The sequence below is a fragment of the Aethalodelphis obliquidens genome, unplaced genomic scaffold (genome assembly GCF_003676395.1).
Source record: "Aethalodelphis obliquidens isolate GAN/ISIS:26980383/991018 unplaced genomic scaffold, ASM367639v1 scaffold40, whole genome shotgun sequence".
Classification (NCBI taxonomy): domain Eukaryota; kingdom Metazoa; phylum Chordata; class Mammalia; order Artiodactyla; family Delphinidae; genus Aethalodelphis; species Aethalodelphis obliquidens.
The window spans coordinates 7,065,238-7,078,176 of record NW_020837984.1 but is presented as its reverse complement, the minus strand read 5'-3'; the positions used below and the strand labels follow the sequence as shown (position 1 = coordinate 7,078,176).

Below are 12,939 nucleotides of genomic sequence, written 5' to 3'. Positions count from 1 at the left end.
GTTACAAAAGTCCCTGAGTCTCCTTTCAGTGTTTTTCAAGAAACTGAAAGAATGGGATTTATTTTTTAGAATTATTTTTAGTTGTTGAATTGTCTTTTTGTATGTTAAACATCATAGAGTTGATTCATGGATCATAGCTTCTGTTGGGTTACTCAGAAATAGGTAAAATATACCACTACTAGTTTTATTTTAATGTTTTACCCTTTGAGGTCATATATCTAATTCATAGCTTATTAAAAATCTTTAGAATAATTTTAAAATTAAATATAATTCTTCTATGGATAAACAAGAAAAGAAATTGTTCAGTCCTTCCAGTTTTTCTGTGTATAATTTACATAACTGAAAAAACTTGGGGTCTTTTCACTGCTCATCCTATTTTGAAACCGTTTTTCTTCTACCCACAATATACATATCACTACTTTTTTCATTAGCTGTTCTTCTGTAGTAGCCATTTAAATTTTTTTTAAAGAATTGCTCTGAAAGGGCCTGTCTCAATTAAATAAATTGAATCAACAGTTAATGACCTTCCAACACAAAGTACCAGGACCAGATGGGTTCATTGGTAAATTTAACCAAATATTTAAGGAAGGAATTATACCAATTCTCTATAGTCTTTTTCAGAAGATAGCAGAGGGAAGCCTTACCAGCATTACCCTAATACCAAAACCAGACAAAGGCATTACAAGAAAACGACAGACCAGTACTTCCCATGAACATACATATAAAAATCCTCACAAAATATTAGCAAATCGAATCCAGCAAGGTATAAAAAGAATTATACACCACAACCAAGTGAGATTTAGCTCAGGTATTCAAGGCTGGTTCAGCGTTTCAAGATCAATTAATGTAAAGTCAAAATTTTGACAAGGTCAAATTTTATCATTCATGATAAAAAAAACCTCTCAGTAAACTAGGCATAGAGAGGAACTTCATCAACATGTTAAAGAACATCTACAAAACCTCCTACAGCTAACATCATACTTAATGATGTGAAGGTCAAAGCTGTTTCACTAAGGTCAGGAACAAGGAAAGGGTGTCCACTCTCACCACTGCTTTTCAGCATTGTACTGGAAAATCCTACCTGATGCAACAACAGAAGAAAAGGAAATAAAAGGTGTATAGATTAGGAAGGCAGAAGTAAAACTGTCTTTGATCACAGATGACCTGATCATCTATGTAGAAAATCTGAAAGAATTGACAGTCTCATGGAACTAATGAGCATTTATAGCAGGATTGCAGGATACAAAGTTAGTAATCAAAAGTCAGTCACGGGCTTCCCTGGTGGCGCAGTGGTTGAGAGTCCGCCTGCCAATGCAGGGGACACGGGTTCGTGCCCCAGTCTGGGAAGATCCCACATGCCGCAGAGCGACTAGGCCTGTGAGCCATGGCCACTGAGCCTGTGCGTCCGGGGACTGTGCGTCTGGAGCCTGTGCTCCACAACGGGAGAGGCCACAACAGTGAGAGACCCGCGTACCACAAAAAAAAAAAAAAAAAAAATTTCGTATATATCAGCAGTGAACAAATAGAATTTGAAATTTAAAATACAATACCATTTACATTAACACCACAAAAAATGAAATACTTAGGTATAAATCTAACAATATGAAAAGGTCTATATGAGGAAAACAACAAAACTCTGATGAAAGATAGCAAAGATGAGCTAAATAAATGGAGAGATATTCCATGTCTATGGATAGGAAGACTTAAAATTGTAAAGGTATCAGTCCTTTCCAACTTGATCTATAGATTCATTGCAGTCTCAATCAAAATCAAAGTAAGTTATTTTGTGGATCTCGACAAACTGATTCTAACATTTGTTTAAATAGAGAGGCAAAAGACCCAGAATAGCCAACACAGTTTTGAAAGGAAACAACAAAGTTGGAGGACCGACATTACCCACCTTCAAGAGTTACTGTAAAATTACAGTGATCAAGACAGTGCAGTATTGGTGAAAGAACAGACAAATAGGTCAATGGAACAGAATACAGTGCTCAGAAATAGGCCCATATAAATATAGTCAGCTGATATTTAACAAAGGAGCAAAGACAGTAGTACAAAGCAGCAGAGATAGGGTTTTCAACAAATGGTGCTGAAACAATTGGACAACCACATGGGAAAAAAAATCTAGACACATCTCACACCCTTCACAAAAATTAATTCAAAATGGACCACACACCTAAACATAGAATGTAAAACTATAACGCTCCTCAAAGATAACATAGGAAAAAATCTAGATGACCTTGGGTATGGTGGTAACCTTTTGAGTTCAACACCATGATCCATGAATTGGTAAGCTGGACTTCTTTAAAAATAAAAACTTCTGCTCTGCGAAAGACAATGTCAGGAGAATGAGAAGACAGCCGTAGACAGGGGAAAATACTTGTAAAAGACACATCTGTTAAAGGACTGTTATCCAAAATATACACAGAACTCTTAAAAATTTAACAGTAAGAAAATGAACAATCTGATTAAAAAATACACTGACTTTAGCAGACACTCCACCAAAGAAGACATACAGATGGCAAATGAGCACATGCAAAGATGCTCCTCTTTCATCAGGGAAATGCAAATCAAAACAACGATGAGATTGCATTACATGCCTATTGGAATGGTCAAAATCCAGAACACTGATAACACCAAATGCTGACAAGGATGTGGAGCAACAGGAATTCTCATTCACCGCTGGTGGGAATGCAAGAAGGTACAGCCACTTCGGAAGACAGTTTCATAGTTTCTTAAAAAACTCAGCGTACTCTTCCCATATGATCCAGCAGTCATGTTCCCTGGCATTTATCCAAAGGAGTTGAAAACATGTCCACACAAAAACCTGCACACGGGTGATTATAGCAGCTTTATTCATAATTGCTCAAACCTGGAATGAACCAATGGGCTAATGACAAATGAAAGAAAATGGATAAATCTTAATGCTGAGTGAAAGAATCTAAATTTTATAAAACAGTACATCCTGTATCTTTTTTTATATGAAGTTCTAGAAAATGAAAACTATGTAATAACAGAAAGCACATCATGGGTTGTCTGGGCAGTGGGTTGTGGGAGCTGAGAAAAAGAGGGATTAAAAAGGGGCATAAAGAAACTTTTTTTTTTTTTTTAAAGAAACTTTTTGGGTTGATGTGTTTGTTATCTTGGCAGTGCTGATGGATTCATAGATGTATATTTAAGTTTAAATTCATTGAACTCTATATACTTTAAATATGTTTAGTTTACTATATTTCATACATATCTCAAAGCTGTAAAAGACAAATTAACTGATAAACTTACATTACCTTATTGGTAACATAATAATTTAATTTTCTGTGCCAGTGATTTATTACTCTAAAAGAATTGATAGCTCTTTTTACAAAATGAAGGATAATCTAAAACTGTTCAAAAATAAAAAGTTTACTTTTTGAAATGAAAGATGAGTTGTTCCTAAGTGTAACCAAGTGTTCTGAACAGTCAGTTGATAACTTTAGGGATCACATTAGCAGAACCTTCGTTAATATCAGGCAGGAAGGAGACTTGCCATTTGGCTTGGAGATTCTTCTTTTTTTCTTCCCCCACCCTTTTGGTAGCCTACTTTTCTGATGTTATCTTACCATAGAGGACATACGGGGAACCCTTCCCTGAATGCCTCAGTGCCTACTATGGAAATTAAAAATGGGAAGGCAAGGTCTTTGAGTAAGAAAATACATCAGTTTTTAGGTGTTACCCTTGGTATTCTCACCTGTGTACCTGGTGTTAGTTATCCTAACTTTTCAGATTTTTTTTTGCTTGTTTATAAATTCAGGTAGTATTATCATTTCTTGTATTTCTGTTTCAGTTATTCTTCATAGTACTATTAACAGTTAATTGTATATAATCACTTCTTTATAATTGGTATGTGAACAGTTTTAGATTTTCACCTGAGTCTGCTTTTAGACATGGGAAAGATTGATACTAATATTTTCTTAAATGTATTAACTATTTTTATTATTTGACTTTAGGTCCATTGCAAAAGAACTTGCAGACTGGCTTATAAGCAACAATGTGGTAGAGCATATATTTGGACCAAATTTACATATTGAGGTTTGTGGACTAATATGTGACTTATCTGCTCTATTAAGAGAGAAGAATGCTTTTAAAAATTAACTGTAATAAGTTTTTCTTTTCCAGATTATCAAACAGTGCCAAGTGATTTTGAATTTTTTGGCAGCAGAAGGGCGACTGAGTACTCAGCATATTGACTGCATTTGGGCTGCAGCACAGGTAATATCAACAGCTTAACATAAGTGCTTCTTTATTATTTGTTCCGTTCTAAGTTCTTTACTCCCCTATAAGGTACGTTCTATTATTATCCTCATTTGTCGCTAAAGAAACCATGCCATGGGAAAAGTTGGGGATCAAATCTAAGAAATCTGGCTTCAGAGTCCATGTCTTATCTTACTGTACTACTGGTACAATCGAAGGAAATGAGAGTCAGTCTGTTAGAGGTTCTTGGTTTATTAAGATAGTTTCCTATTAATTTATACAATCAATGCTTCTGTCCTGAACATTGTATTCATATGTTTTTTTCTATTATACTATTTTCTTCTTTAATTTAATTTTTTGAATAGGCACATATCCATATAGTTCAAATTTCAAAAAGTAGATATAAAAGGATATGCTATACATTTCCCCCCTTCTGCCTATGTCTCCCATGCATGCAGTTCCTAACCTCTCAGGTGCATCATAGATTTTCTATATAAATTGCCAATTGTAAACATTTCTCTTCCCTGTCCTCTTTTCCACAGATGTATCATACTAAACGGATTTGGCTTTTTTTTCACTAACAGTTTGTCCTGGAGATTATTATTCCATGTCAATATATAAAACACATTTTTTCTTTTTTAGGACTGTATAGTGTTTCATTATATGCATGAACCATAATTTATTTAACCAGTTCCTGTTCATAGGCACTATTTTTTCCAATCTTTTTTATTATAAACAATGCTACAATAAGTAACTTATAGTAGTCAGCTAATCCATATGCAAAACTATTACATAGGATACATTCCTACTTATAAGTAGTATTGTCAGGTTAAAGTAAGTGTGGTTTACTTGTGGTAGCTAATGGTGTGATAGTGCCACTTTCACCTTATTCTCCTCAATAATTTTTTTTTAACATCTTTATTGGAGTATAATTGCTTTACAACGTTGTGTTAGTTTATGCTGAATAACAAAGTGAATCAGCTATATGTATATATATATCCCCATATCCCCTTCCTCTCGTGTCTCTCTCCCACCCTCCCTATCCCATCCCTCTAGGTGGTCACAAAGCACCGAGCTGATCTCCCTGTGCGATGCAGCTGCTTCCCACTAGCTATTTTATATTTGGTAGTGTATATATGTCAGTGCTGTCTAACTTCGTCCCAGCTTATCCTTATCCCCTCCTCGTGTTCTCAAGTCCATTCTCTATGTCTGCGTCTTTATTCCTGTCCTGCCCCTAGGTTCGTGAGAAACTTTTTTTACAGATTCCATATATATGTGTTAGCATGTGGTACTTGTTTTTCTCCTTCTTACTTCACTCTGTATGAGACACTCGAGGTCCATCCACCTCTCTACAAATAACTCAATTTTGTTTCTTTTTAAGGCTGAGTGTAATATTCCATTGTATATATGTGCCACATCTTTATCCATTCATCTGTTGATGGACACTTAGGTTGCTTCCATGTCCTGGCTATTGTAAATAGAGCTGCAGTGAGCATTGTGGTACATGACTCTTTTTGAATTATGGTTTTCTCAGGGTATATGCCCAGTAGTGGGATTGCTGGGTCATATGGTAGTTCTATTTTTAGTTTTTTAAGGAATCGCCATACTGTTCTCCATAGCGGCTATACTGTTCTCCATAGTGGCTATATCAATTTACATTCCCACCAACAGTGGAAGAGGGTTCCCTTTTCTCCACACCCTCTCCAGCATTATTGTTTGTAGATTTTTTGATGGTGGCCATTCTGACCGGTGTGAGGTGATAACCTCATTGTAGTTTTGATTTGCATTTCTCTAATGATTAATGATGTTGAGCATCCTTTCATGTGTTTGTTGGCAATCTGTATATCTTCTTTGGAGAAATGTCTGTTTAGGTCTTCTGCCCATTTTTGGATTGGGTTGTTTGTTTTTTTGATATTAAGCTGCATGAACTGTTTATATATTTTGGAGATTAATCCTTTGTCAGTTGCTTCGTTTGCAAATATTTTCTCCCATTTGAGGGTTGTCCTTTAGTCTTGTTTATGTTTTCCTTTGCTGTGCAAAAGCTTTTAAGTTTCATTACGTCCCATTTGTTTATTTTTGTTTTTATTTCCCTTTTTCTAGAAGGTCGGTCAAAAAGGATCTTGCTGTGATTTATGTCATAGAGTATTCTGCCTATGTTTTCCTCTAGGAGTTTGATAGTGTCTGGCCTTACATTAAGGTCTTTAATCCATTTGGAGTTTAATTTTGTATATGGTGTTAGGGAGTGTTCTAATTTCATTCTTTTACATGTAGCTGCCCAGTTTTCCCACCACCACTTACTGAAGAGGCTGTCTTTTCTCCATTGTATATTATTGCCTCCTTTAACAAAGATAAGGTTATCTTTGAGAGATTATCATAACATAACATGCACATAACATGCACATATGTTATCATACGTGCATGGGTTTATCTCTGGGCTTTCTATCCTGTTCCATTGATCTTTATTTCTCTTTTTGTGCCAGTACCATACTGTCTTGATTACTGTAGCTTTGTAGTATAACTACAAAGTCTTAAGTCTGAAGTCAGGGAGCCTGATTCCTCTAGCTCTGTTTTTCTTTTTCTTTTTTTTTTTTGCGGTACGCAGGCCTCTCACTGTTGTGGCCTCTCCCGTTGCGGAGCACAGGCTCCAGGCGCGCAGGCTCAGCGGCCATGACTCATGGGCCCAGCTGCTCCGCGGCATGTGGGATCTTCCCGGACCTGGGCACGAACCCGTGTCCCCTGCATCGGCAGGCGGACTCTCAACCACTGCGCCACCAGGGAAGCCCCTGTTTTTTTTAAGATTGCTTTGGCTATTGGAGGTCTTTTGTGTTTCCATACAAATTGCGAAATTTTTTATTGTAGTTCTGTGAAAGATACCATTGGTAGTATGATAGGGATTGCATTGAATCTGTAGATTGCTTTGGGTAGTATAGTCATTTTCACAATGTTGATTCTTCCAATCCAAGAACATGGTATATCTCTCCATCTGTTTGTATCATCTTTAATTTCTTTCATCAGTGTCTTATGGTTTTCTGCATACAGGTCTTTTGTCTCCTTAGGTAGGTTTATTCCAAGGTATTTTATTCTTTTTGTTGCAGTGGTAAATGGGAGTGTTTCCTTAATTTCTCTTTCAGATTTTTCATCATTAGTGTATAGGAATGCAAGAGATTGCTGCGCATTAATTCTGTATTCTGCTACTTTACCAAATTCATTGCTTAGCTCTAGTAGTTTTCTGGGAACATCTTTAGGACTCTCTGTGTATAGTATCATGTCATCTGCAAACAGTGAGTTTTACTTCTTCTTTTCCAATTTGGATTCCTTTTATTTCTTCTCTGATTGCCATGGCTAAAACTTCCAAAACTATGTTGAATAATAGTGGTGAGAGTGGGCAACTTTGTCTTGTTCCTGATCTTAGAGGAAATGGTTTCAGTTTTTCACCATTGAGAACGATGTTGGCTGTGGGTTTGGAATATATGGCCTTTATTATGTTGAGGTAGGTTCCCTCTATGCCTACTCTCTGGAGAGTTTTTATCATAAATGAGTGAATTTTGTTGAAAGTTTTTTCTTCATCTGTTGAGATTATCGTATGGTTTTTATCCTTCAATTTGTTAATATGGTGCATCACATTGATTGATTTGCGTACTTTGAAGAATCCTTGAATTCCTGGGATAAACACCTTTTGATCATGGTGTATGATCCTTTTAATGTGCTGTTGGACTCTGTTTGCTAGTAGTTTGTTGAGGATTTTTGCATCTATGTTCATCAGTGATAGTGGCCTGTAGTTTTCTTTTTTTGTGACATCTTTGTCTGGTTTTGGTATCAGGGTGTTAGCTCTTCTCTTAACGTTTGATAGAATTCACCTGTGAAGCTGTCTGGTCCAGGGCTTTTTGTTGTAGGAAGATTTTTATTCACAGTTTCAATTTCAGTGCTTGTGATTGGTCTGTTTAATATTTTCGATTTCTTCCTTGTTCAGTCTCAGAAGGTGGTTCATTTCTAAGAATTTGTCCATTTCTTCCAGGTTGTCCATTTTATTGGCATATAGTTGCTTGTAGAAATCTCTCATGATCCTTTGTATTTCTGCAGTGTCAGTTGTTACTTCTTTTTCATTTCTAATTCTGTTGATTTGAATCTTCTCCCTTTTTTTCTTGATGATTCTGGCTAATGGTTTATCAATTTTGTTTATCTTCTCAAAGAACCAGCTTTTGGTTTTATTCATCTTTGTTATTGTTTCCTTCATTTCTTTTTCATTTATTTCTGATCTGATATTTCTGATTTCTTTCCTTCTGCTAACTTTGGTTTTTTTTTGTTCTTCTTTCTCTGATTGCATTAGGTGTAAGGTTAGATTGTTTATTTGAGTTGTTTCTTGTTTCTTGAGGATTGTATTGCTATAAACTTCCCTCTTAGAACTGCTTTTGCTGCATCCCATAAGTTTTGGGTCATCTTGCTTTCACTGTCATTTGTTTCTAGGTATTTTTTGATTTCCTCTTAGATTTCTTCAGTGATCTCTTGGTTATTTAGTAGTGTATTGGTTAGCCTCCATGTGTTTGTATTTTTCATAGTTTTTTCCTGTAATTGATATCTAGTCTCATAGCTTTGTGGTTGGAAAAGATACTTGATATGATTTCAGTTTTCTTAAATTTACCAAGGCTTGATTTGTGACCAAAGAGATATGATCTATCCTGGAGAATGTTCCATGAGCACTTGAGAAGAAAGTACATTCTGTTGTTTTTGGATGGAATGTCCTGTTAATATCAATTAGGTCCATCTTGTTAAATGTGTCATTTAAAGCTTGTGTTTCCTTATTTATTTTCATTTTGGATGATCTGTTTGGTGAAAGTGGGGTGCTAAAATCCCCTACTATGATTGTGTTACTGTCAATTTCCCGTTTTATGGCTGTTAGCATTTGCCTTATGTATTGAGGTGCTCCTATGTTGGGTGCATAAATATTTACAATTGTTATATCTTCTTGGATTGATCCCTTGATCACTATGTAGTGTCCTTCTTTGTCTCTTGTAATAATCTTTAAAGTCAATTTTGTCTGATATGAGAATTGCTGCTCCAACTTTCTTGTGATTTCCATTTGCACGGAATATCTTTTTCCATCCCCTCAGTTTCAGTCTGTATGTGTCCCTAGGTCTGAAGTGGCTCTCTTGTAGACAGCATATATATGGGTCTTGTTTTTGTATCCATTCAGCCAGTCTATGTCTTTTGGTTGAAGCATTTAATCTATTTACATTTAAGGTAATTATCAATATGTATGTTCCTATTCCCCTTTTCTTAATTGTTTTGGGTTTGTTATTGTAGGTCTTTTCCTTCTCTTGCGTTTCCTGCCTAGAGAAGTTTAGCATCTGTTGTAAAGCTGGTTTGGTGGTGCTGAGTTCTCTTAACTTTCACTTGTCTGTAAAGGTTTTAATTTCTCCACCAAATCTGAATGATATCCTTGCTGGGTAGAGTAATCTTGGTTGTAGGTTTTTCCCTTTCATCACTTTAAATATGTCCTGCCACTCCCTTCTAGCTTGCAGAGTTTCTGTTGATAGATCAGCTGTTAGCCTTATGGGGATTCCCTTGTATGTTATTTGTTGCTTTTCCCTCGCTGCTTTTAATATTTTTACTTTGTATTTAAGTTTTGATAGTTTGATTAATATGTATCTTGGCATGTTTCTCCTTGGATTTATCCTGTATGGGACTCTCCTTCCTGGACTTGATTGACTATTTGCTTTCCTAGGTTAGGGAAGTTTTCAACTAAAATCTCTTCAAATATTTTCTCAGACCCTTTCTTTTCCTCTTCTTCTTCTGACACCCCTATAATTTGAATGTTGGTGCGTTTAATGTTGTCCTAAAGGTCTCTGAGACTGTCCTCAGTTCTTCTCATTCTTTTTTATTCTGCTCTGCAGTAGTTATTTCCACTGTTTTATCTTCCAGGTCACTATCTGTTCTTCTGCCTCAGTTATTCTGCTATTGATTCCTTCTAGAGAATTTTTAATTTAATATACTGTGTTGTTCCTCATTGTTTGTTTGCTCTTTAGTTCTTCTGGCTCCTTGTTAAACGTTTCTTATATTTTCTCCATTGTATTTCTGAGATTTTGGATCATCTTTACTGTCATTACTCTGAATTCTTTTTCAGGTAGACTGCCTGTTTCCTCTTCATATGTTTGGTCTGGTGGGTTTTTACCTTGCTCCTTCATCTGCTGCATATTTCTCTGTCTTCTCATTTTGCTTATCTTACTGTGTTTGAGGTCTCCTTTTCAGAGGCTGCAGGTTCGTAGTTCCTGTTGTTTTTGGTGTCTGCCCCCAGTGGGTGAGGTTGGTTCAGTGACTTGTGTAGGCTTCCTGGTGGAGGGGACTGGTGCCTGTGTTCTGGTGGTGGGCTGGATCTTGTCTTTCTGGTGGGCAGGACCGCATCCGTTGGTGTGTTTTGGGTTGTCTGTGAACTTAGTATGATTTTAGGCAGCCTCTCTGCTAATGGGTGGGGTTGTGTTCCTGTCTTGCTAGTTGTTTGGCATGGTGCATCAAGCACTGGAGCTTGCTGGCCGTTGGATGGAGCTGGGTTTTAGCATTGAGATGGAGATCTCTGGGAGAGCTCTTGCTGATTGATATTACATAGGGCTGGGGGGGTCTCTGGTGGTCCAGTGTCCTGAACTTGTCTCTCCCATCTCAGAGGCTGAGACCTGACATCAGGCTGGAGCACCAAGACTCTGTCAGCCACACAGCTTGTGGAAGGGGACCAGAGCCAGCTGAAGCGGAGAGTCCTGCAGAGAAGTGAATAGGCTGCTAGATCTTTTTTTTTTCTTCTTTTTTAAAATCATGTTCTTAAACTTCTTTTTATTTGCTAAACTGATGGGTGAAATGTGTTTTCATTGATGTTTTAAATTCGGATTTCTTTTGTATGAATCAGGTTGAAAATCTTGTGCTTAACAACCCTTTTTGTTTCCTTTTCTGGTGATGTTTATATTCTTTGCCATTTATCAGTTGCTTTACTTAGTTTCTTTTTTGTAGGAGATCTTTATATATCAGTGAAATCAGACTTTTGTTTGTGTTATGAGTTATGCCTACATTCTGCTTTGATGTCTTCTTGCTGTTTTAGTTAAGGTGGTTTTTGCAGTTGAGTTTCAAGTTTGTGGTTTCACACTTGTGGTTGAATTTTTCATGGCCTGTGGCTTTTGTGTTATGGTTTGAAATGCATTTCAAGATTACAAGAAAATTCCTCTTTAGTTCTTTTCTGTACATTTTGTTTCAATTTTATATTTTAATCTTCGATCCAATAGGAATTTATCATGGTTCAAAGGGTCATGTACGTATCCAACATTTTCCCCCCATTTTTTGGTTATATAGTTGTCCCCATTCCATTTGTTCAGTAATTCTTCTTCTCCTCACTGATTTGAGATACCAGTTTTATCTTGACTGGGTCAATTTCTGGACTTTGTAGACTGACCTATTGGTACATCTAGTCATGATCGATATATCAGAGATTGGTAAACTTATGACCTGTGGGCTGGCCACTTGATTTTGTAAATGGTTTTCTTGCAACTTAGCCTTGCCTATTCTTTTTCATATTTTTGTCTGTGGCTGCTTCCACACTGCAGTGGCAGAGTGCAATATTTGTAACAGAGACCATATCACCTGTAATCTTAAAATATTTATTGTCTGGGCCATCAAGAAGACATTTGCTAGTCCTTGGTTTTATACTAATGTATTTTCTTTTTCCCCCTTGTGTCTATGTAATATTTCTTATTATCTGGCAAGGCTGATTGTTTCTCCTTATATTTTTTTAAAAGAATCTTTATGTCTCTTATTTTTCCATGTGAATTTTAGCATTGATTCTTCTTTAAAAATATTGTTGTTTTTACTGTTATAATGATTATTTTGAGAGGTGAAGTTGTCTTCCTATCCAAAACACGATATGCCATTTGTTTTATTTTGTTTCATTCAGCATTTCAGAGTTATTTGTGTATAGATTTTATTTCATGTTAAGCTTATTCTTAAGGATTTTTTTTTTTTTAGGATTTTAATTTTATTTATTATTGCTATTAAAATAGCCATTTCTCCCCTTATATTACTTGCTTTCGTCCATTATACTTTATTTCTTCCTTATACTTAATGATCATTGCATATATACTTTTTATATACTTAAGCATTTTCAAATTTTTGATTTTTAATAATTGTGTGCCTTGTATTGGTTGTGGTAATTTTTAGCACCTAATATTGGTTGTGGTAATTTTTCAATATAGTTTTTTAAAATTCTCATATTTAATATTGTCTATTTATACATCATTATCATTTTAACACATTAATGAAGCAGTTCATATTTCAGAGTAATCCTAAAATACTTAGGAAGTTCTCTTTCATAACTTTCAGAAAATGTTCTTTTTAGTAGATTTTTAAATTTTATTTTGTTCATAGCAAGGCAAGCAAAATATGAGAACAGTGATATGGTAAGTAATATAGAATAAATAACTAAGAATAGTGAAGCACTGTTTATTGAAGGTGAAATTCATCAAATTTATAATTAATAATACGGTGTATTAAAACTTTTAGTGTTTTACCCTAGCAAGAGTTTCAAGTAACCTAATAAGGAAATGATTTAAAAATTCTGGCATAATCTGTGATACAGTCTGAAACAACTTAAAATATCTATAAAAGTTAGTTTAACAAGATTAAATAAGTATATTTTAAAGGTCATTTTATTTGGGTGTTTCTGTTTTGTTACTGCTTTAC

General features: G+C 35.6%; 1 protein-coding gene across 7 annotated transcripts in view; it reads left to right on the top strand.

Annotated features, from left to right (window-relative positions):
* The window catches only part of USP34 (ubiquitin specific peptidase 34), a 231,649-nt gene that overhangs the window by 72,489 nt on the left and 146,221 nt on the right, over positions 1–12,939 (top strand). For all 7 annotated transcript variants that reach the window (XM_027131781.1, XM_027131778.1, XM_027131782.1 and 4 more), the window contains 2 exons: positions 3,984–4,065; positions 4,153–4,245. In XM_027131781.1, coding sequence (XP_026987582.1) covers positions 3,984–4,065; positions 4,153–4,245 — 175 coding nt within the window. The remainder of the gene's footprint in view (positions 1–3,983; positions 4,066–4,152; positions 4,246–12,939) is intronic.